A 24,921-nucleotide genomic window follows, 5' to 3' on the forward strand; every position below is an offset into this window, starting at 1 on the left:
AAGACTTCTTGCTCAGCCACTACCAATTTAGTATCATAAGCAGCTTGAATGACTTCATCTCTAATTACTCTCTTTGTAAAATAGACCACCACAGCTCTGGGTAACTTCCTCTGTCTTGCAATCCATGAATTTACACGAAAAATTTTGTCCATATTTCCCTCAATTTCAGATGCCGGCTGGCCCAATACCCCTTCCAGAGCCTCAGAAATCAGCTGCTTTAAATCTTCTTTACAATTCTTTAAACCCCTGATTCTAATAGCATACTGCATCTGATGATACTGAACAAGGCTCAATTCTCCGTCCATTTTATCCCTTATATTTTCATTTTCTAATACCTTTGCTTCTAATATAGAATTCTTTTGACTGAGATCCTTCACTTTTACATCCAGCTGTTGCACACATTCAGCTACAGATTCAATCATAGACAACATGTCCACCCTCATTGCTCTAAACTTCTCTTCCATCTTCTTCTCCAATTTCTCCATTTTCTCCTCCATTTTCTCCTCCAGCTTTTTCAACTTTTCATCCATCATGTCAGACATCAATTGTGAATGCTTTCCAAGAGCATCTTGTAAATCCTTAAGCGTCAATGTCGGAGGAGGTGCAGGAGGAAGCAAAGCTTGCAATGAGGTCTGTTGCACCAGGGAAGACCCCGCACTCCGAAGAGCTTTAGAAGTTTTAGCCGCCATCTTCCCCCACTTTCACTTATTGCGCACTTTCACTTTAAAGCTATAAAATCCATTGAGCTAGAGAGTAAAGATAAGAGTCCACATCACCTTGACCTCCTGTACCGCTCTGCCTGCATCTTAACAATCAAAAGTATTTCCTTTTGGCAGGGGTGGTTGCTAACGCCTGGTTCTGCTCCATAAATCCTGGAGCAGGGGCGCTGCGCAGCTCGGAGCAACCCAGGCTTCGGGGGGGCTCAATCCTTCAGCCGCCCAAACTCTCAGCTCAGGTGGCCCCGGAGAGCTCAACCCCTACCTGGGGCCTCACCCCCTCCTCTTCTCCCGAGGAGGGGGCTTCAAATCCATCTAAACAGCTGATCGGCGCTGTTTACGATGGAAAAACACAGCTGCGGAGCGGGCAGCCCGAAAACGGCTGTCTTCGGCGTTGCGTCGCCACCGGAACTCCAATTGACTTTCTTGTTGGAAGCCAGCTGAGAAGGCTCCAAATAACAATCATGTGACCACAAGATGCTGCAACCTTCATAAATGTAAACCGATTACCAAGCACCTAAGTTGCAAGCATGTAATAGTGGAGATAGTGTGATGGTCATAACTTTTAAGACAGTTGTAAGCAGAGGTGGGATTCAGCCGGTTCGCACCACTTCAGCAGAACCGGTAGCTAATTTTTTGTTGCCCAGGCCCAGAATGGACTTCCGGAAGCGGCATTTACAAAGAGAACCGGTTTTTCACATATTTGAATCCCACCACTGGTTGTAAGTCACTTTTCCCAAGGCTGTTGTAACTTTGAACCACTGTTAAATGAAACAAAATTGTAAGTTGAGGACTATCTGTATGGTTATAGTTTTGGGGACAGGCCTTATCATCATTAATTTACAGAGCTAAATGTGTGGTATCTTGAAATTCCATGCAAACAGAATGTTATTAAACTTCAATTTATGTTAAAATCTGAATAAATGCAAATTTGTTGAGTTTTTTTAAAAATGTGTGTAACATTAGAATCCTTTCTATACTGAAAGAGTATTATTTGCAAGCACTTAAATGTGTATCAATGATAGATAATATGGTACTCTTTGCATTTCAAGATCTTTACTTTCTATTTGCAAAAATAAAATCCATCTCTTTGTAAATCTCTTCCTACTTAGCACAACATTATTTGGGAAAAGGTATTTAATATGGAAAAGTTTATACCAGTATAATTCTTTTAGTCTGAATGGAATTATGGCTGTTTAAAAATTAGTGTGGTAAATTTCATAAATCTTTCTCCAGGTTCTGAATAGTGGGAACCGTTGCAATTTCAATACTGTTGTTTTTCAGTACCAATATCCTAATAGCACAATCTCATAGACACGCCCTCTCAGAATTTGAATATCTTGGTATGTTAACATTACGATGGCTTCAGTGAAAATTATGCAGGAAATGAATGCTATTCTCTGGCCCTATGCCCTGTTGTAGAGAAACAGCAGGACTTGGTAAGGAAATCTCGTAACTGCAAGACAGCAAATACAATTTAAAGATAAATTTTATTCTCTTGATGATTTACTCATGCAAACTGCACAGTGAAGAAAACAGTACAGTTTGTGAAACATGTCAAATTCAAGGAACGCAAATGCAAAGTACAGAAGTAGTGACATACAGTTTAAAACAGAATCCATGGTTGTACAACTGTTTTGCTGAACATATAGGATTTTCACTAACCCTCCATTAAAATCATTTTACATATCTCCTCACACGTACTTAGATTTACAACAGCAACACTTTTGTTACTAAAAACACCGTGTTACAATTAAATAAGGTTTTAAAATAGGATTGGCTTATATTGCTCCAGGCATTGTTACCGAGGCATCACCATTTAATTCCGTGAGCTGCTTCAGAACAGAAATGGAGATGGCAGAGTACAGTACAGCCCATCATATTTAGCAGAGCAAACACAACCAAATTATTCTTACCTAGTTCATGGAATTCACAATGAGAGAATATCACTCCAATTCAGTTAGGGAAATGAGTCCAGATCCCTTGCTTTACCCTGTGCTTAAAGTGGAGGGAGCACAAAGCAGGTGCGTACATTAGGTGTTCACAAAAGCATGAATGCCACCTATCAACGATGCATTGGTTTCAAATGGGGTGCACATCCCCACCATCTAGAATTAAGATGAAGGCAATTCTCTGTGGAGATTTCTTTCAGTTGATGGGAGATTCTCGTTTTTGTTCTGGGTTTTTCATTCTGTTAAGCTTGCTTTCAGTATTACAGTTCTTTTAAAACCACCTGATAAAGCAAAGACAATTACAGTACTTCTCTGCAAACTATGCAAAAACCTGTTCCTTGTAGCTTTAATACACAAAATATGACAATTCTTATTATCAGACTTAAAAGCACTGAAATGATATATATATACACAATTTAATGACTGCATCCAGTTTCTGTTCCAAGTTTGGTTGTACACCATAAAGTTGTTTTCTGTCATTGCTGCCACTTAAAATTGTGACTCCATAGCTTGATGGCACCCCAAGTTAAAACAAAGCATAGAAGAAACAAGTCACACAACCCACAATAAATGCAATAAAGGCTTGTTATATACATAATGGGCTTCTCCTGTTTTTTTTTTTACTGCCAGATATTGCATTGTGTAATTTACTTCACTGATCTACAAAGTTTTACTGATGTGAATGCACAGACCTATATTTTGAAATTTTATAATTTAATAAAATAGTATACTGTTGTTTTTAATGTAAATTCAGAATTAAAACAGATAATGGCACCTTAAAAAAATCTCTGTATCCTACAGATGATTGGATAATGAGAAGAACTGTACCTACATCATCTCATCAGAAACTATATCATGGAATGTTAATTATCCAAGTCACACAGTAAATTACAATTCAAAATTGCAAACACCTATTCAAGCCAGCATCACAATGAAGGCATCTTTAAACATTCAAGCACAGATTGCCGGCAAAAAGTACTGCATCCTTCTCTTTTTCACTCCTGTATCTACATGTACACTCACACATGCATACTGCACACATACGCGCACACACATATACTGTAATTGTTTTCAAGGTATGGTAAATCATTAACTTCCCCGCATTCAGGTATCAAAATTTCTCTACTAAAAACATGACAGTGCTTACACAAGAATAAAATCAAGTTACCCTGCAGCTACAAGACATTAACCAAAAGAGAAAGAAATCTTGAATTGTTTGATGAGGGAATTTAAGTTTTTCTGCCACCCATACCATATTAGAACGCACAAAAGCTTCTCACTTTAAGAGTCAAGAAACCACAAAATATCAAGTTACATTGATTTTGAAAAACAGTTCCATTTTTCAACCCTGTTAACATCTGTCCATTATCTTTTTTGATTTTTGTAAATGGAACAGCCGCAGAATTTATTTCCATGTCAGAAATGAAAGTCCTGATTTTAAAATGGAAGCGTTAGCTAAACTGGTATCAATTAAAAAGAAAATCTAGCTAAAATGACCCTGATCAAGATTATGTATGTGCATAAAAGTACTGTATATCATATACTGTACTGGCCCTGTTGAACAAAATTCTTAAAAAAAATATCCAAAGTTAAAAAGCCAAAAAAAAAATGCTACACAATATAATCAAACATATTTTCCCAATGTTTTCTTCTCATAATGTGCAAAACAATACAAAGGCAAAAAGACTAAAAGCAAATTTACTGTTCTGGTCTTTCCCCTCCTTGCTTAGTGCTTTATGATCTTGTCAACTTTACAAAGGAATCTATGTAGAACTTTGGTATAAAATATTACAAGACTATGATCACAGTTTTGGGATGAGTATTTAGTGACTGGTCTTAATTATTATTTTTGGAATACCATCAAATGAAAGAGGAGTACATTTTGACTGTACCAACAACTTTACATGACAAGCACTGAAAATAACAAGCAATCCTAGTTTTAGGAACCAAAGTGACTATAAAGAGACTAAACTCTGCTGTGCAATTCCTGTTTGCCAACTTCCAAAGCCAAATTCAAGTTTGTATTTTACAGATGAGTAATTATTAAGCTACAGATGTTTCCTAGATGAAGGCTATTTCCTTGGTTTCCCTTTGAAGCTGCTAAGGAATATCTAAAAACAAAGTTAAGTTTTTGATCAACTTCCTGAAGGCTGTGATTGGGACGGAGGAGCCATGACAATCTGTGACAGCACCGGCTCTGTACTCTGGTCAGGCATCTGGCTGAGAACGGACGTGGCCACTGCTTCTGCCTTGGAGGTGGAGCTTACTCCATTAGAAGTGCTGACGGAACTATGCTGAATAGCTTCGGTGTGAGGACTACTTGGCACGGAAATGTCTTCAGAGCTATCATCTTTATCTGTTGCTGAAAAAGAGAAGAACAGCATTTCTACTCCTTGTTCACGAAACAGGCGTCAACAATCGTATGATAGCCGAAGAACTACAGGTTGGAAATTCTGACACAAACAGCATTTAAAAGGCTTTAATAGGTGGCGCAGATCCTCGAGCACTTAACGCTACCTCATGAAACAATCTGCTCCCTTCATTTTTGAGAAAAGCAGCCGAATGGTTTCGTTGGGCTTTGCTTCACTCCCCTTCTTGGACTGCTGCTCTTAGAATAACTGGAAGTCAAAGGGGAGACGGGTCTTTCCACGAAGGGCCTTCGCGGGCCAATCACACCTATGCACCTGGCTGGGAAGCAGGCTAATCCAAACTGCCGCCCCACGAGTTTAGTATTTAGTCAGTCCTACAAAAGAGCAAGCTCCTGTTCTATTAAACTGCCTTTTAGCTGCTAGTCGCACATATTGCGAAGAAATGTTTTATTTTAATAACCGAGAAACAACTAGTTAATATTCTTTTGCCTTTTCCTTCTCTTCTCTAGTTCCTCACAAGACCTGAAATCCTCCAAGGAAGGAAACAATGGGCATAGGGAACCAATGAGGAAAGCTGGGTAGCTAAAACAGCTCTGCCCAATTCAAATGATCACTTGGAGAATGTCCTGCCAGTAGCATCCCACACGGCTTTGTTGCTGGTAGAACTGCTTCCATCAATGGGCTAGGGAGTAAGGCCACGTCTTTCCTCCCTCTAAGAATCTGTCCTAGAGAATCTACTTTGAAATGGGTGGCTTGTACAGGGGGAAGAGAAAATTGCAGTTTGTGAGCAAATTTCCACTCAATACTGAACTTCCATCAACTGTTTCAAAAATGTTAATTATCATACCTGTAACAAAGTTCTATTTAGTGAGTGTGTGTCTTTATTTAAAAACAACACACTATTACATTAGCCTATTCCTTTTGTTCTATCATAGCATTAAAAAACTATATTTACCCAATCAAGCATTTGTAAGTTTTATTATTATATCTACCTTAGGCACAATCCACTCCAACTGATTCTGGATTTACCAAATAACTTATAGAGTAAATATATTATTTTATCTTCTATTTCTAAAATATTTGCCTCTTTATTCAGAATAGGTTTCCAGTACCAATAACTATGATGAAGCTAGTGAATCCAAAAGCACATCCCTGGTTCTCAACAACTATATATAATATAGTTATATTACAACTATACAACTTTGTAAAAATGCCGCTTGGGGGGGGGGGCGAAAGCCCTAATAAGCAGGCATATACATAGAATGAAGGCTATTGCTAAGCACATTGATTTGTGCTTCTTAGATTGTAAGCTGCCCTGAGTCTTCGGAGAAGGGCGGGATATAAATGGGATTAAAAAATATATATTCTGGAATGAATATACAGCTTTACACGTTTCTCTACTTTGCAGGCATTCCTGGTAACACATAGAATTATATGTTGTGAATAGAAATATGACTGTATGGAGAGTGCGTATAAATATTAAAATAAAATTTTCAGCCTGCAACTTAGTAGTAAGTTTTTGGATCTGGAGTTTACAAGTCTAATTAACTTACATGGCTAATAAACAGATTTGGATTTTGCAGAAAAGTTTCCACTTTGTGCCAGACTCCATGTTGGAGAACTGGACTTAATTTACCAGATGAAATAAACAGGTTTGTCATGTTAATTTTACATGACATAGAAATACACAAGAAAAAAGGCTGATAGCCAAAAGTAATTAACAAAGACATTTGTATGTACAACTAATACAGTTTAAATATTAATTTAAAATTCAGAAAACAGGAAAGTAATTTTTATTAGAACATTTTTAAGTATTTAAGATAGAGAACTCAATGGATTATACAGAGGCTCCCAATCTTTTGAGCATCAGGGACCGGTTCCGTGGAGAGAGGTTTTACCATGGACCGGAGGGTGCGTGGTTTTGTGTGCTGCCTGCATCCTGCAGATGGGGCTTTGCTTGTTTGTGTGACCCAGTTGCTGGGATGTCACGGACCGGTACTGGTTCACGGACCGAGGGTTGGGGACCCCTGGACTATACCTTTTTTATTTTTGGTTCCTTTATATCATTTAAAGACACTGAACACACACAATTTAAAATGCCCAAAGAACTATACAGCATCTGAAAAATGCTGAAAACTTGTAAGTATTAAACACATAAGGTATTGTGTAATTTCATTCTTGGAGCAAATATTGATGCCTTCAGCTAGTAAGAGGAGAAAATTTATTTTCACTGAGTCAAATATTTCTATCCAATAGAAATCCTAGAATGGATTCTTAGGGCATCTTATTGCATAAAATAGGTAGCAGCATTTTGTGATCTTACTGCCATAGTATCTTTTGGGTCCTTTGAGGCTTCAGTGAATTGTGTAGCATGTGTTCAATTTTTAAATTATAATTTGGCCACTTGGATATGGATGTAGGGTTATATGTATTATACATCTTAATGGCATATGCCAATTTTTTACTTGTGTTTCCATGTGTATATTCTGGTTATAGTCTGCTTATAGTCTGATAACTATTTCTTTTGAGTGGTAATGCTATTTTAATGTTATTTTCAGTGCTGACTTCCATACAGAATAAAAATAGCATATACTAATGTCTCTGAGATAGTTAAATATGACAGAGGAGAAAAAAGTTATTTTTACATTAATATTCAAGACATCTAAGCTCATTCAGCAAACTATGCATACAGGAAGCTATCCTATAGCAGCCTAAATATATGAAATAATATTGTTTTGTCAGATAGGAACTATAATAGCCTCATCCCTGCAACAATCATTGTTAATATAAATTCAAAATATATTTTTGTATCGTTTCAATTTGCTCCAAGATGCCACTTTCTATCTTGTCAAAATGACTGGAGATCAAAAGGACTGAGATTTATAACCTCAAAACTTAACAAAATCAATGTGCTAAATATATACAGTCACAGAGAGTTGCTAAATCTCCAGAATCTTTTAAATTAAAAAATATTGCCCATTCTGATGAAATTGCTTACAATGGCTACAAGTAAAGATGGTGGCCATTAAGTTTTATCGCAAGCACCTGAGGAACTGTTCACATGCAATACAAAATGTTCTTTTATTCTCCTAAATTACTGACACTGGCAAATTAAAATGAAGTGGCTACATATGGCAGAAACAATCTTCACATTTACAAATACCCTGAAATATCACTAAATCATAAAAACCGAAAGCTGTGGGTTATATATTATGAATGTTGCCTAATGCATTCCCAGCTCAGTTATTTGTTATAAATTTGTGTACAATGGACAAAATTGGCCATTTATTCTACTGCAGTGAATGCTTTCTGGACTTTTTATTATATCCCCAAGTAAGACATACACAATTAACCTTTGAAGTGCTGAAAGAATCAGGAAGCCAACAATTTAGTTTTTTACATTTTACCTTTACATTGTTTGATCCATAAATATTAATGTTTATTTTTTTCCATTCAGCAATATTATATATTATTCTTTTGGATGAAAATTAATAGTCATCCAACAGCTATTCAATATAAATATATAACATTATCCTCAAGAGGACTTATTAAAGACTTATTTTTTAAAAAAAATTCTGTGAATTATGTTGTCCCTGAACATATTTTGCCCAAACTATGTGAAACATTTCAGCATCATTTTTCAGTATTAATGTTTTCTTGGTTTGGTACTTCTCGGTATTTTACCGGTATAACTTAGAGGCATGGGGAATGGAATATTACTCACTATGATAGCCAGATTTCTTCTGCATAGCTGTAACAGGACAATCTTTATGAGCCAGAAGAAGCTGTTTCAGCTGTGCCACTTCATTTCTCAGCAGGGTGACTTCATTCTAAATAAATAAATAAAACCCTGTATTTTAGCTATATTAAATTATGTGCATTTCAGACTGAGGTTTACAAGATCCCGAACAGACAAAAGTCAAAGCACATACTTCAGGTGCAGATTAATACCAAAAAGTATTTATGAAAAGTGGGATATAAATTGAATGAATAACTGAAGTTGTGGCCATTCCTTTGTTTCCATTCTTTTGTTACACAAATCCAGTCACTTTGAAATGAGATGGGCAGCAAATGAATTTAATAAATAATAAATAAATAAATAAAGTGGGAATTCCTCCCTCGTAGTAATATTCATATTTGCTAATTGAATTCTCTTTTCCCTTCATTTTATCTATTTCTTCTTTTCCTCTAACCTCTATGGCCCTACAGTATCTTGCACGTTGCCTTTTGTTATTTAAAATCCTCCCTCCTATCTTGAAGATTTCATCATCTGCATTCAAGCATGGCTTTCCTGTTCTTCCCCTTTCTTCACGTATTTTCTGTGTAGTATTAAAGTAGTATTGTGTAGTATACAATCTCACTACATTCAGTTTACTTACGCTTCTCCTTTTATATGCTCATTCTCATTTCACATAACAAAGTAGGAATAAGCATTCCTTGTAACAGACCATATGCTATCCACTACCTTTTTACAACAATGTTTATCTCTTAGAATTTCCCCATCTATTTCAATAAATTATCAAGCTGCAAGCTGCACTAATTGCTCTAGTGTTTTCTCATTTATATATAAATTGCAACTGATTATTCTCTTTTCTCTTGGCATGAGAAAATGGCATCTCTCTATGCTCCTTTTGGCAAAAATAAAATCTAATATTCAGGGTAAACCATTCAATTTCTCAATCAAAATGGCAAGGTCTGCATATAAAAGTACACATTCACTTTCCAAACCAATAAAAGTTACAGATGAAGTCTTCATGCACATCAAACACACACTTTTATGGAACCTTTCATAAATAAACCACATCATATCTTAAGATTTCTCCAGTTACAAATTCTACAATTTGAAGCTCGGTTTTTCAACATTCTCATAGCACTGATGCCTCACTTTTCATCATTTTTCCTATATTCTATTCCTTATCACATTCATTTTTTTGTTTTATTTTCACTTTTATTTCTTGGCTTTTCTCTCTTAAAATCTGTCCTTTGTTCTTCCACCACAGTATCACCGTTCACTTGAGTATATGATTCCTACCTCAATGGTAATCCAGAACCCAGATATTTTCATTCATAATTAAGTTTAAGTTTATTAAATTTTTATACCGCCCTTCTCCCGAGGGACTCAGGGCGGTGAACAGGGCATATAATAAAAATACAAAAGTACAAAAGTTAAAAAAGAATTAAATTATTGCCCCAAATAAGACAGTAAAAATATACAAATATTAAAACCCTGAGTTAACTCCCCGTCAGGCCAGGCCAGCTTGTTCGAATAAATGGGTCTTTAACCCGCGCCGGAAGGAGCGGAGATCCGGTGCCATCCGGAGCTCAACCGGCAGTTGATTCCACAAAGAACCCATCACTTCCCTACATGTTTTAAACAGAACCCATCACTTCCCTACATGTTTTAACAAACTTAATCCCACAAGGATGAAAAACATGATTTGCATCTCTTACATCTTTCCATTTTTTTCTTAGATTTCACAGAGGCACATTTTTCATTTATTAGTTCAAATTCCTCTTAATTTCAAATTGTAATGTTTCATGGTCATCATCAGATGAACCCCATAAATGTTGATGTCTGCTGTTCATCATGACCTTAACTGAAGCTTACATGTAACTTTTTAGTAAGACGGTAAAATAGAAAAGATGCAGATTAGGTTATCACTATTAGTTGCACCCATACCACATGCAGCACTCCTTGCTCAAACACTATATTTTGGATTGTATACCGCAAGACAACAGAAACCTTGTTTTATTCCCTCATATTTGTGCTAATTTATGTAAGTTAGGATTTGTAATCCATATACTGTCTTATGAGCCTACCTATGATCGCCAATTAGTAAGTATACTCAGTGAACTGACACAACCAGAGGATATATATGTAACTACTGGTACAACCGTCCCCCCCAACAATATCTAAATGGTAGACCAGAAGGATATATTTAGAATACATTTTTCCATTTAATTTAAAATAATCTGAAACTCTATTAAAGAATGCTATATTCCTACTTCATATTGACTCAGGTTGACTCAGCCTTCCATCCTTCCGAGGTAGGTAAAATGAGGACCCAGATTGTTGGGGGCAATTAAGCTGACTTTGTAATAATGCCGCTTGGGGTGTGTGTGAAAGCCCTAATAAGCAGGCATATACATAGAATGAAGGCTACTGCTAAGCTTGTAAGCCGCCCTGAGTCTTCGGAGAAGGGCGGGATATAAATGGAATTAAAATAAAAAAAATAAAAAATAAAATATTAATCTTTTTTTTATGGTGTACAGATCCAGGCTGCACAATCCAAATGACCCCTAGATGGCGGCAAAGTAGGGATGTGCAAAACGTTCTCTGCATAGAGAACTTAAGTATAAGGAACTGGCAGCTCAGATCAAAACACATATTTTGTCTGAGCATGAACCTGAAACATATTTCAAGTAGGACCTGTTCTGGAATAGGAACAGCAAGGAAAAAAAAATTCGGGCCTTCACTGGTAGCACATGTGGTGTCAGCTAAGGGAGGTGATGGAAACAAATACTGTGAAGATTGGAGAGGAATGGACAGGCTGGCTGAATTCAAGTGTGACGAAATATGGAGAGGAAAGAAGAAAGGCAGGTATTTGAATGTAAACATGTCAGGGGGAGAAAGAAGGTGCTGAATTTGGTCGGAGGGCAAGGACAATGGCCATGGAGGAACAGAGAAACGAGAACAAAACCACCATTGACCCTATTATATACCCTTCTGGATTTTGTCCCAGCTGAAACTAAAAAGCTTCAGGTTTTGATTTGGCTGCGCATCCAAGTTGCAATGTCTTTGTTTTATGTACTAACACACTTTCAGCATGCAGTATGTGCTACCATTGGCGATTGTCTGGATTTTTGCAGACCAGGCCTGAGATAGACCTAATTATGCAACAGAATGAACAACACTGAGAAAGTAAAAAGGTGGTTTTGACCTTTGACTTTGTGGTCAGGTTATTTAAGTTACCACCAATATTTATCTATCAATAAATATCAGCATATATCTCAGCCGTTATACATTAGACATAGCTGGCTCTTTTTTTTTGTAGTTTTAAATAAAAAGTTAATTCTGCTGCACAGATTTCCAGAACATTTCTGGACCCAAGGTTTTACTTCAATATGACAAGAGATAGTAAGGCTAAATAAATTATTATTATTTATTTATTATTTAAGTTGAAAGGGACCTTGGAGGTCATCTAGTCCAACCTCGTTTCTCAGGCAGGAATACCATTTCAGACAAATGGCTGTCTAGTCTCTTAAGAACTTCCAGTGTTGGAGCATTCACCACTTCTGGAGACAGGTTGTTCCACTGGTTAATTGTTCCAACTGTCAGGAAATTTCTTCTTAGTTCTAGGTTGCTTCTCTCCTTGACTAGTTTCCATCCATTGCTTCTTGTCCTGCTTTCAGGTGCTTTGGAGAATAGCTTGGCTCCCTCTTCTTTGTGGCAGCCCCTGAGATATTGCGTCACTGCTATCATGTCACCCCTCACCCTTCTCTTCGTTAAACTACACATACCCAATTCCAGCAACCGTTCCCTATATGTTTTAGCCTCCAGTCCCCTAATCATCTTTGTTGCTCTTCTCTGTACTGTCCTCTGGCTAGGACAAAAGCTTAATTTTATTTAATTTCATTTCTGTATAATTAAAATTAAGATTTAATTAATTAATTAAGAATAACTAAAATCGGTTCTCCCTATGTATTTAATAGGGACGCGGTGGCTCAGTGGGTTAGGACGCTGAGCTTGTCGATCAGAAGGTCGGCAGTTTGGCGGGTCGAATCCCGAGTGCCGCGTAACAGAGTGAGCGCCTGTTACTCGTCCCAGCTTCTGCCCACCTAGCAGTTCGAAAGCACGTAAAAATGCAAGTAGAAAAATAGGGACCACTACGGTGGGAAGGTAACAGCGTTCCATGCGCCTTTGGCGTCTAGTCATGCTGGCCACATGACCACGGAGACGTCCTCGGACAAACGCTGGCTCTTCGGCTATGAAACGGAGATGAGCACCGGCCCCTAGAGTCGGAAACGACTAGCACGCATGTGCGGGGGAACTTTTACCTTTACCTATGTATTTAATAAATATCTCCTTCTAGAAAATAGAAAGTACAATTTGATGAGAACTTTCAGGAAGTTTTGGGAACCTTTAGGGCTTCAGGAGATGTAGACTTGCAGTATGTCAAATTGAACAAATTAGTTTAAGTCCAGGTATCATTGTCAACTATTCCTGCAATAAACTGATATCTGTATTTTTACATTTAAATTATATGTAATTATTTTAATTATATAAGCCACTTTGGAATAATTTGTCCCAACTTAAAAACATTTAAAACAAATTCACTACCTCCACAAAAACGTTTCAGAGCCAACACCTAAAATGCCTAGATAATAAACTCCAAAATGTACAGTCGTCTCAATGCTGCTTAAATTCATAGGACAGCCTTTTAAGTGTAATAGGAAGAATTGTAATCTTTCCTTTGCTACAACTGCTAGTGAACAGAACTGAACATCTAAATTTTATGAATTGTACTGGCGGGGGGGGGGGGGGGGAAGAATCGAACACCTAGCCAGTCAAATATCCTACGTGACCTGAGCATATTCCAAGAAAATATCTTGGGTTGCAGAATGTCCTGTACAGGCTAAAAGATTCTCGTGCAGAATAATCTCTACCTGCTGGCTGGGGAATGGTAGAATCGCCCCATCACTTTCCTGCTCTTAGTGATGTAAATAGCCACTTGGCAGGCAAGGGCAAGTGTGATAGCTTCAAGAATATACATTAAAAGAAGAAAGGAGGCAGGAAAACAAGTTGGCTCCCTATTGCAACTTAATTGTTGAGCTGCAGGTAGGGAAAAGTAGTTTTGTCAAGGTAGTTATTTCTCCCATGTTAAATAGCTATTTGTACAGTACATATTATATAATATATATATATACAGTATATATATTAACACCAGCTGCCTGCAATTAGTGCAGGTTCGCATCCCACCAGGCTCAAGGTTGACTCAGCCTTCCATCCTTCCGAGGTAGGTAAAATGAGGACCCAGATTGTTGGGGGCAATTAAGCTGACTTTGTAATAATGCCGCTTGGGGGGTGTGTGAAAGCCCTAATAAGCAGGCATATACATAGAATGAAGGCTACTGCTAAGCTTGTAAGCCGCCCTGAGTCTTCGGAGAAGGGCGGGATATAAATGGAATAAAAATAAAATAAATAAATATATCTATCAGCTGGGCAGTAAAAAAAAGGAATAGCTCCTGAGGCTGATGCTCCCTGTAGGGTTTTTTTTCCCCTTTTGAAAATATCAAAAGTAGTGAGCACATATAATACATATAATACACTTAATAATAATAATCTTTATTGATTAGTCCGTGGGCCATATCAAGGTGCAGCATTCCAAACACACATTATACTAAAATGCACTAAAGACAATTTAGAATGGAATTGGTTAAAATACAATTTAAAATAAAATAGAAACAAAATACAACGTAAAAGGAAATTGGGATAAAATACATTTTTAAAATTGAAATTAGAATCAAATATGGCAATTTAAGATGTAGATAAATAATATACGATAAAATCATATTTCACTATCACCCCTACAATCTACCCCAATCAGTCTCATATATGCCGATCTCAGCCAAACATTTTGCTCAGGTACTGTGCTGTGTTAAATGTAATTTTCAAATTCTGGCCGCACATAATTATTTTGATATGGGGGTCCCAATGGGCCATTCGTTTAGTGTATAGGCCAAGGTACCTGTCTCTCACGCTCTAATACAGGCAGCAGTGAAATAGGATGTGAACCAGGTCCTCAACCTGTGCCGCTCCGCAGATGCAGAGACGTCCATTAAACGGTATAGAGTGGAATCTCCCGTATCTGACCATTGTGTCAAGCTGTTCAAATCTCGCTCGCATGAATATTTCCCTAAGATGTTTTGGCAGTTGTAACTTCAAACAGCTGTCTGCTTGAAAAGTGTGTTTGTATTTGCTCAACCATTTCAAGTTACCCATCTTACTAAGGATGGCTATGTCATTTTGTGCTTCAATATCCTTAATTCTTTGGGCAGCTCTTCTTTTAGATCGTTCCCCTGTAACGATCACAGCTTCTTACAAAATTTGTCAATTTAGTGAACCAGGAAGTTTGTGATTGTAATTTTATCTGCTCTAATAGGCATAACTTGGGGAGTCTATCACTCTCTATTTCATTAATTTTATGCCAGTAATTATATGTTCTGATTTTGGATAGAGCATGAATTATATGAATTCCCAGTTTAAGCTCTAACTGCTGCAGCAGATGTTCTTGGATCTATGCCCAAAATACATCTCGGGTCCTGGGACTGCGTTTAGTCAAGTGTTGCAATTGAGTATATACCCCAAACTTCTGCTCCAAACAAAAGCATAGGAGTAACCTTAGCTTTATATACTCTGATTAATGGGACAAGGGACCGTGGATAACTATGATTCTTTAATTTAAGCAGTAGATTCAAACGAGCCTTTGCTCTAAGTGTGCTCCCTTGATGATGGCAAGCCCAAGGTCCAGTCTTGGAAAACGTTACGCCTAAGTATACAAAGGTGTTAACCTGTTCAGTTGGTTCACCATCTAATTGCCATCTATGTCTCTCATGATGTTTTCCAAACACCATGATTTTTTATTTAGATTTACTGATGGTTAGGGAATTGTCCTGGCAATAGGAGTTAAACCTTCTTAATAGCCTGCACAATCCTACTTGTGAATAAGATAATAGGATCATATCGTCGGCATAGAGCAAGCTGTTACAGTATGTTTAGGATCGTTGGCATATGTACCATGGGATCCTTCATTAACCCTGGCAGGTCATTAATGTACAGATGAAATAATAATGGGGCCAGGATACACTGTTGTCTTACCCCTTTATTTGTGTGAATCCTGTTAGTAAGGGCCCCATTAACCCCATACCGCACCTTCAAACAGGTACTTGTGTAAAGGACTTTAATCAAAGCTAGCAGTCTAGGTTCTATTTTAAGAGATGTCAATTTACTCCATAGTACTTCTCTGTCTACAGTATCAAATGCTGCTGTAAGGTCTATAAAGGCAGCAAACAGAATCTCCTCTTCTAGGCTTCCGGTTTGCCAAGCCAGCTGACATGGACGTCTGGAGGACAGCTCTAGTCTTCCAAGTCCAGTTTTGCATTGCTGGGGGGGTCCTAAAAGGGCTGAAGAGTCACCCTGGAGGGGTGACCAGCAAGAAGGGGCTTTTGCAGAAATGTGGGGGAGCTGCAACCCCCCGTTAGTGCCTGCATTCCCTTCGAACCGGCAGATGAAAGACCGGCCATAGTAATATGGCCAGTTACTAGGCTGTAGACAGCCAAAGTCAAACTTACCACCAGGCAACATTAAAGCAGCGTGGAAGAGACGGGGGTAAGATTCCTCTCTTATACTTTAAACTTCTTATTTTCACCTAAATAAGCTGCTAAGTACCTTCCCCCCTGTGGAGAGGGAGGGGGGAATTTAACCCTCCCTTCAAATAAGCAGCGAGCAAGCTCAGGGGTGTTTTTTTTAAAAAAGTTGAAAAAAGAAACGGACTAAAAGAAAAGAATTTTCAAAGCACTTGGGGGACACCCAGTGGCTAAACCTGAAATTGCAATCTGACTTAATTTAAAAAAAAAAAGAAAACATTTAAGAAAAACAAGATAAGATTAACCTTGAACACCAGATGTGAAACTCCACCATGGAAGAGTTTCAAAAACAAATCTATGCTATGTGGGAAATATCCTACCAAACTTATCAGTTCCTTTCTACAGCTGGCGATGAAATAAGAGCTTTTGGAAAAGAATTAGAAAGTATCTCGAAGAAATAAACTCAAACTGTGACTACAACTAATATTTTATTGGGACAGAACTTAACAGAAGAAATTGAACAATCAAATACATTGGCAGAAGAATTAACTATTCAACAAGCACAGACTTTTGAAGACCAAAATGAGAAACGGGTGGAACAAAATTTATTCAGTCCAGGACAATTATATCAAGAGGTGAAAATAATGAGAAGATTTGGCGTTGTTAACAGACTCCTCAATCCTTCAAAAATGGATATTGGAGGGCTACTTCAATATGATATAACAACACAAGAATGCTTTGATAACCCTGAGGCAAAGAAGCAAAAAATGATATGGCAAAGGAAGAAAGCAAGAATAAGATTGAAGAAATATGGGCATATTTAAGAGGACTGAAATAGATAATACCAAAATAGACAAGATTGTACTTGGATTATGAGATTGTTATTATGAGTAGATAAAATACTAATTAAAAAACAAAACAAAATACAGATGTATGAATACTAACATTGAAATATTGAGCTCTTTCAATGAAATGGATTAAGATGTATATATGTTAAGAATGATACAATGTAACTAATATACTTGGCTGTAGTGACATGAAATGATGTATTAAATGTTGAAATTTTGGTTACCGTAATTTTCAATATGTGAAAACTATAAATGAGAAATAAGAATATTATATTGTCCTCCTCCTCTTTTTCCTCCTTGCAATTGGTATTCTAATGACTACCATTCTTATATTGTACTACTAACTTTTTGATATGGAAATGAGATAAATAAGAAGTATATTTACATTACTAGGTATCGAAGAAAATTGTGTAAAGAGAAAGGAGGTTATTTAGAAATATGAAAATGAGGAACTTTAAACATTTAATTTTAATATCAATGTAAAATTAAAGCTGGAAAAATATATAAGGTGTTTGATGTCTTAAAGATGGAATGTTAAAATATAAAATTTACCAAGGTATTGACAAATATAAGAAAACTATTAAATGACTGATGGATAGCAATGAGAAGTATGTTAGATAAGAGATAATATGTATTAAAGGAAACGAGAGAGGAAATATTGGTTACAACAATTTGGAGATTTGTAATAATATGTATTTGTCTGAAATGGAACTGCTGTAACCCAGGCACCATGTTGCTTTTTAAAGATACTATTGTAATATTGGAAAATTAATAAAAATAAAATAAAAAAGAATCTCCTCTTCTAGGCACATTTGGCTCAGGACAAAGCAGTTATCAATGGTAGATAAGTTTTGTCTAAAACCTGCTTGTTCTGCTGTGAGGATATGATTTTCCTCTACCCAGATTTCAATTCTATTCAAAATATATTTTTGCTACAAGGTCAATAAGACTAATGGGCCTATAGTTACTAGGATCCTTTTTATTCCTTTTTATATATGGGGACAACTACTGCCATCTTCCACCCATCCGGTATATGGCAAGTGTTATTTATATGTGTAAAAAGACCTCCCAGTACTGGACCCCACCAGTCGGGGAATTTCTTAAATAATTCTGGCATAAAATCCTCATCTGGGGCTTTATTACTCTTTCGGCTTTTAATGATGGATTGTATCTCTTTTACCGATACTGGAGGCCAAAGGGGCGGAGTTCTAGAGTTTACTAAATCACTGCTTAAAAACGGTTTCTCTACAGGTTCCATAGAAGCAAACAGACATAGATAATAATTCTCCCAGTCCTCAGCTGGGATTGGTATATCAAATGCGGATCTCCGTTCCTTTAGGACTCCTGCTACAGAGTGCCAAAATATTACTGAGTTATGACTTTTGGCAGCCAACTCAAGTTCTGACCAGATTGAAATGGCAAAACTTTTTTTCTTTAATTTTATATATATTTTTTGTATTCCCTTCTTGTGGCTGCCTTCAATTTCTTTTTATAATATACTAATTAACCCAAGGGCAGCATTTTTCAGCTTTAAATTATGTGAGTGAATTTGCAATTTTGAGTGTCATGGGCACAAGCTCAGTTTGACTATGGTAAACTCATTCACTAAACCAGCTGCCACACCACATATGGTCATCAGGTGATTTCACCTCAGATTGCCTTATCTGCTTATTCAATTTATTTTTTGCAGAATAAACGCTAGTCAATTGACCTGGCTGTTCATTTCATGAGGCAACCAACAAGTTCTAGCTTGTGCATTAAGTACCAAAACAAAATTTTCTCATCAAAATATGTCGAGTACCAAATTCAATGAGTTTCAAAGCAGTCAAGTGGTATGACTGTATTTGTGTGCTTATGAATGAGGAGTTGAAGGTCTCAGCCTCAAAGACAGAAATAATAATCTACTGTATGTTTGTAATCCAAGCCAGATGTTAATACCTTTTAATTAAAGTATCTATTTGATATTTGAATCTTTTCATTTCCAAAATTATGTATTTATCCCATGTTCGTCCCATTGTTTTATATTTTGACCAGTATTTATTCTGAAATAGAACCCAGAGTAATTAATCAAATCAATTAATATTACAATTGACATCTTTTAGCTTTCAAAACAATAAAAATCTATTTACAGTAATATTTGTATTTTACAATTACAGGCTTTTAATTACATTCCTGAATCTGTTTATTTGAACCTTTATATTATTTCAGAGTCGGCATACTGTGGAAGACCAAATTTATCATATTTGATACTGAATGTAACTAACTGCAGTTCATCATTGCTCACCCTGATCAGCTCTGGAAACATGTCAAGTGAAGAATTACAGAAATTCAGGATTAATGTTTTTGTAAAAAGCATGGTTTAATTATTTCTTTGACATTTAATTTTCTTGACTATCCTGGCCTTTACAACGACCAGTTCTGCTGATAGCAGAATGTAAATTATGTATTTCTTTTACATCTATTATGAGAAGGTTGAGCTCCTCCACATGCTTACTGGACCCGTGCCCTTCCTGGCTGGCCTATGCAGCTCGAGAGGCGACACGAGGCTGGTTCCTAGCGGTCATCTCTGCTTCTCTGAGTGAGGGTCACTTCCCCACCGCCTTGAAGGAGGCGGTGGTGAGACCTCTCCTCAAGAAGCCCACCTTGGACCCATCCTCTTTGAATAACTTTCGTCCAGTCTCCAATCTTCGCTTCCTTGCGAAGGTTGTTGAGAGCGTGGTGGCGCACCAACTTCCTCAGATCCTGGATGAAGCGGTTTATCTAGACCCGTACCAATCGGGTTTCAGGCCGGGCTACAGCACGGAGACGGCATTGGTCGCTCTGATGAATGATCTCTGGAGAGCCCGGGACAGGGGCCATTCCTCTGTCCTAGTCTTATTAGACCTCTCGGCGGCTTTCGATACCATCGACCATGGTATCTTGCTGCGACGCCTCAGGGGACTGGGAGTGGGAGGCACGGTTCTGCGTTGGTTCTCCTCCTTTCTCCAGGGTCGCTCGCAGTCGGTGCTGACAGGGGGACAGAGGTCGACCCCGAGGCCTCTCGCTTGCGGAGTCCCTCAGGGGTCGGTCCTCTCGCCTCTCCTGTTCAACATCTACATGAAACCGCTGGGTGAGATCATTCGCAGTTTTGGAGTAGGGTACCATCAGTATGCTGATGACACCCAGCTTTTTATCTCAACTCCTAACAATATCAGTGATGCCCTAGACGTGATGTCCCGCTGCCTGAAAGCGGTCCGGGAATGGATGGGGAGAAACAGGCTTCAACTGAACCCGGACAAGACTGAATGGCTGTACGTACCGGCAAGCCAGGAGATTCAGAACGTCCCACTGCTTAACATTGGGGACAAGTTACTGCCCCCTGTTGATAGGGCCCGCAACCTGGGTGTCCTCCTAGACTCGCAGCTCTCCCTGGAAGACCACATTGGAGCTGTGACCAAGGGGGCCTTCTCCCGGGTTCGACTAGTTCGCCAACTACGGCCTTATCTGGACCTGGATTCCTTACGTACAGTCACCCATGCCCTTGTGACATCTCGCCTAGACTATTGTAACGGTCTCTACATGGGGCTGCCCTTGAGATCCACTCGGAAGCTTCAACTGGTGCAAAGTGCGGCGGCACGGACACTCTTGGGAGCCTCCCGATACTCCCATATCACACCTCTCCTCCGTGCGCTGCACTGGCTTCCGGTTGCCTTCCGTGTGAAGTTCAAGGTGCTAACAATGACATTCAAAGCCCTACATGGCATGGGTCCGGACTACCTACGGGAGCACCTTCTGCCGATGTCAGCACCCCACCGTCCTGTGCGCTCCCACAGAGAGGGCCTCCTCAGGGTGCCACCGCTCAAGGAATGTCGGCTGGTGGCCCCCAGGGGGAGGGCATTCTCAGTGGGTGCGCCAGCCCTCTGGAACACCTTACCAACCGAAATCCGGATGGCCCCTGACCTCCGTACCTTCCGTCGCGACTTAAAAACTTTCCTGTTCCAGCAGGCTGGCCTGGCATGATAACGTTAATTGGGGTCCCAGTTTGTGTTCATTAGTGTTTCTTATTATTTTATTGTTCGGTCTGTATACCTTCCTTCCTCTGTACACCGCCCCGAGTCCCTCGGGAGAAGGGCGGTTTATAAAAACTAATAAATAAATAAATAAATATTAATGTGAAGGTAATTCCTGAGAATGTGAAAAGAAATACTTTCACCCAATTGCAGTTCTAAGCAGAAAAAGTTATTAACACAAGTAGAAACCTATATTAGGTCACATTTATTCCAGATAGATGTGGCCTATTGGGATATCACACTCAACTCCAAATTGTCTTAGATAACTTTCTGGGCAAAAGTAAAAGAGACTGTTTTCACCATAAATCTCTATATTACTATCTCACAGGTATATTTATTTTTAATTGCTAAACGAACCATGAAACAATAAACTCATGAATTTTGACCAATGTTACTGAGGCTCAACAAGATTATATGTATACAAAATTTTGTAATACTTCCCAAGAGTTTTGAGATTTCCTAAAATTTGGAAATTTTGTAAGATGCTGGTATCTGAAGTTATTGTAGGCATACTGTACTGCTGATCCTGACCTAGATGATACTCTCTACCGATGATCTTTGCTGGACAAATTAGTTGGGACTTGGGCTATCTTACTAGCATCTCTCTGTAAGTTCAGCACTCTATTATGTTGTGTCTGTGTGTGGGGTGAGGGGATTGGAATACAGATAATTCTCCACTTAGAACCATTTGAAGTCACACCACCATACGAAAAAGTGACTTATGACCGTTTTTCACATTTAAGACTGCAGCAGCATCCCCATGGTCATGTGATCAAAATTCAGAAGCTTGTTAATTGGCATGTATGTAAGATGGTTGCAGTGTCCCAAGGTCATGGGATCCCTTTTTGCGACCTTCTGACAAGCGAAGTCAATAGCAAAGCCAGATTCATTTAACAACTGATCCCAACGCTAGTGATTCACTTAACAACTGTGGCAAGAAAGGTCATAAAATGGGGCAAAACTCATCTAACTGTTTTGCTTAGCAATGGAAATTTTGGCCTCAATTATGGTTGGAAGTTGAGGACTACCCGTACAAATTGCTTGAACAAGAGCACTCTTAACAATAGTTGCTAAATTTACTTGCTGTTATACTATATTTCAGGAGAAATTTCCTGACAGTTAAAACAATTAAACAGTGCAACAACCTGCCTCCAGAAGTTGTGAATGCTCCAACACTGGAGGTTTTTAATAAGAGACTGCCTGAGCAGGGGGTTGGACTAGAAGACCTCCAAGGTATAATAAGGCTGGCTTCAGGCAGTGATAACTGCTTCTTTGAGTGAGGGCAGTTTTCCCGCCGCCTTGAAGGAGGCGGTGGTGAGACCCCTCCTCAAGAAGCCTGCCCTGGACCCAGCTGTTTTAAACAACTATCGTCCGGTCTCCAACCTTCACTTTCTTGCGAAGGTTGTTAAGAGTGTGGTGGCGCATCAGCTCCCTTTGTTCCTGGAGGAAGCTGATTATCTGGACCCGTACCAATCGGGCTCCAGGCCCGGGTACAGCACGGAGACGGCATTGGTCGCGCTGGTGAATGATCTCTGGCAGGCTCAGGACAGGGGTTGTTCCTCTGTCCTAGTCCTATTAGACCTCTCAGCGGCTTTCGATACCATCGGCCATGGTATCTTACTGCGGCGTCTCAGGGGGTTGGGAGTGGGAGGCACCGTTTTACGGTGGTTCTCCTCCTACCTCCTGGGACGTTCGCAGTCGGTGTTGGCAGGAGGGCAAAGGTCGACCTCGAGGCCTCTGGTTTGTGGAGTTCCACAGGGGTCGGTCCTCTCGCCTCTCCTGTTCAACATCTACATGAAGCCTTTGGGTGAGATCATTCGTGGTTTTGGGGTTGGGTATCATCAATATGCTGATGATACTCAGCTTTTCATCTCTACCCCAAACCACCCCAGTGATGCCCTCGATGTGATGTCCCGTTGCCTGGAGGCGGTTTGGGTCTGGATGGGGACGAACAGGCTTCGGCTCAATCCCGACAAGACTGAGTAGCTGTACGTGCCGGCATCTCGGGAAATTCAGATTATTCCATCTCTAATCATGGGGGGTGACATATTACCCCTCGTAGATAGGGCCTGCAACTTGGGTGTCCTCCTAGATTCACAGCTCTCCTTGGAAGATCATATAGGAGCTGTGACTAGGGGGGCCTTCGCCCAGGTTCGCCTGGTGCGCCAGTTGCGGCCCTATCTGGACCGGGATGCCTTGTGTACAGTCACTCATGCGCTCGTGACCTCTCGTTTAGACTACTGCAATGCTCTCTACATGGGGCTGCCCTTGAGGACTACTCGGAGGCTTCAGCTGGTGCAGAATGCGGCCGCGCGAGTGGTGGTGGGGGCTTCCCGATACTCCCATGTAACACCTCTACTCCGCGAGCTGCATTGGCTTCCAGTTGCCCTCCGGGTGAGATTCAAGATCCTGGTAATGACCTATAAAGCCCTAAATGGCATGGGTCCGGACTACCTACGGGAGCACCTGCTGCCGGCATCAACTTCCCTTCGTCCAGTGCGCTCCCACAGAGAGGGCCTCCTCAGGGTGCCGTCGGTCAAAGAGTGTCGACTGGTGGCCCCCAGGGGGAGGGCATTCTCTGTGGGCACGCCAGACCATTAGAACCGTTTACCGGTTGAGCTCCGGATGGCTCCTGACCTTCACTCCTTCCGCCATGACCTAAAAACTAACTTATTTGAACAAGCCGGCCTGGTCTCATGGGTGTGGGGTATTTTAATATTAATTTTATTAATTTTTATTGTAATTTGGGCTACATTATTTAATTCTTTCTTAACTTTTGTACATTGTATTTTTTATTGTATTGCCCTGTACACCGCCCTGAGTCCTTCGGGAGAAGGGCGGTATAGAAATTAAATAATAATAATAGTAATAGTAATAATAATAATAATAATAATAATAATAATAATAATAATAATAATAATAATAATAATAATAATAATAATACCACCACCACCATGAAGGAAATCAACACCTGGGCAATTCCAGTCATTAGATACACAGCTGGAATAGTGGACTGGACTCAAGCAGAACTAAAAGCAATGGATAGGAAGACCAGAAAAATAATGACAATGAATCGTGCCCTTCATCCACGCAGTGACATTGACAGACTCTTATCTACCAAGGCAAATAGGTGGACGTGGAATGCTGCAAGTACATCAGAGGGTTGAAGAAGAAGAAAATGGCTTTGGAAGAATATCTGAAGGACAATGATGAAAATGCACTGAAATTAGTATATCAGGAAGGCTTACTGACTACTGGAGAGACCAAACTGGCCTACAAGAAAGACCAAATGAAGAACAGAATAGAGGCATGGGAAGACAAAGCACTACAGGGGCAGTACATTAAAAAAAATAGCTGGGAAAGCAGATAATAACAAGACCTGGCAATGGCTAAGAGCAGGAAAATTGAAGAAAGAGACCGAGGGACTAATTCTGGCTGCACAAGACCAAGCTTTAAGGACAAATGCATACAAAGTCAAAACTGAGAAGACAGTAACAGACAGTAAGTGCTGCCTATGCAAAGAAGCTGAAGAAGCAGTGGACCACCTGGTAAGCTGCTGCAAGATCGCACAGACTGACTACAAGCAGCGGCATGACAAAGTAGCAACAATGGTGCATTGG

General features: G+C 39.2%; 1 protein-coding gene across 11 annotated transcripts in view; it reads right to left on the reverse strand.

Annotated features, from left to right (window-relative positions):
- The window catches only part of ATF2 (activating transcription factor 2), an 81,641-nt gene that overhangs the window by 14,531 nt on the left and 42,189 nt on the right, over positions 1-24,921 (reverse strand). For 7 of the 11 annotated variants that reach the window (XM_081313970.1, XM_081313972.1, XM_081313966.1 and 4 more), the window contains 2 exons: positions 8,762-8,867; positions 2,188-5,030 (listed from right to left, as the gene is read on the reverse strand). In XM_081313970.1, the coding sequence (XP_081170096.1) occupies positions 4,804-5,030; positions 8,762-8,867 (333 nt within the window). In that variant the 3' untranslated portion in view covers positions 2,188-4,803. Of the gene's footprint in view, positions 1-2,187; positions 5,031-8,761; positions 8,868-24,921 lie in introns of those variants that run through there. The other 4 variants (XR_014024636.1, XR_014024637.1, XM_081313974.1 and 1 more) reach the window with 2 other exon arrangements.

This window comes from Vipera berus, assembly GCF_964194415.1.
Source record: "Vipera berus genome assembly, chromosome: 1".
NCBI classification, from domain to species: Eukaryota; Metazoa; Chordata; class Lepidosauria; order Squamata; family Viperidae; genus Vipera; species Vipera berus.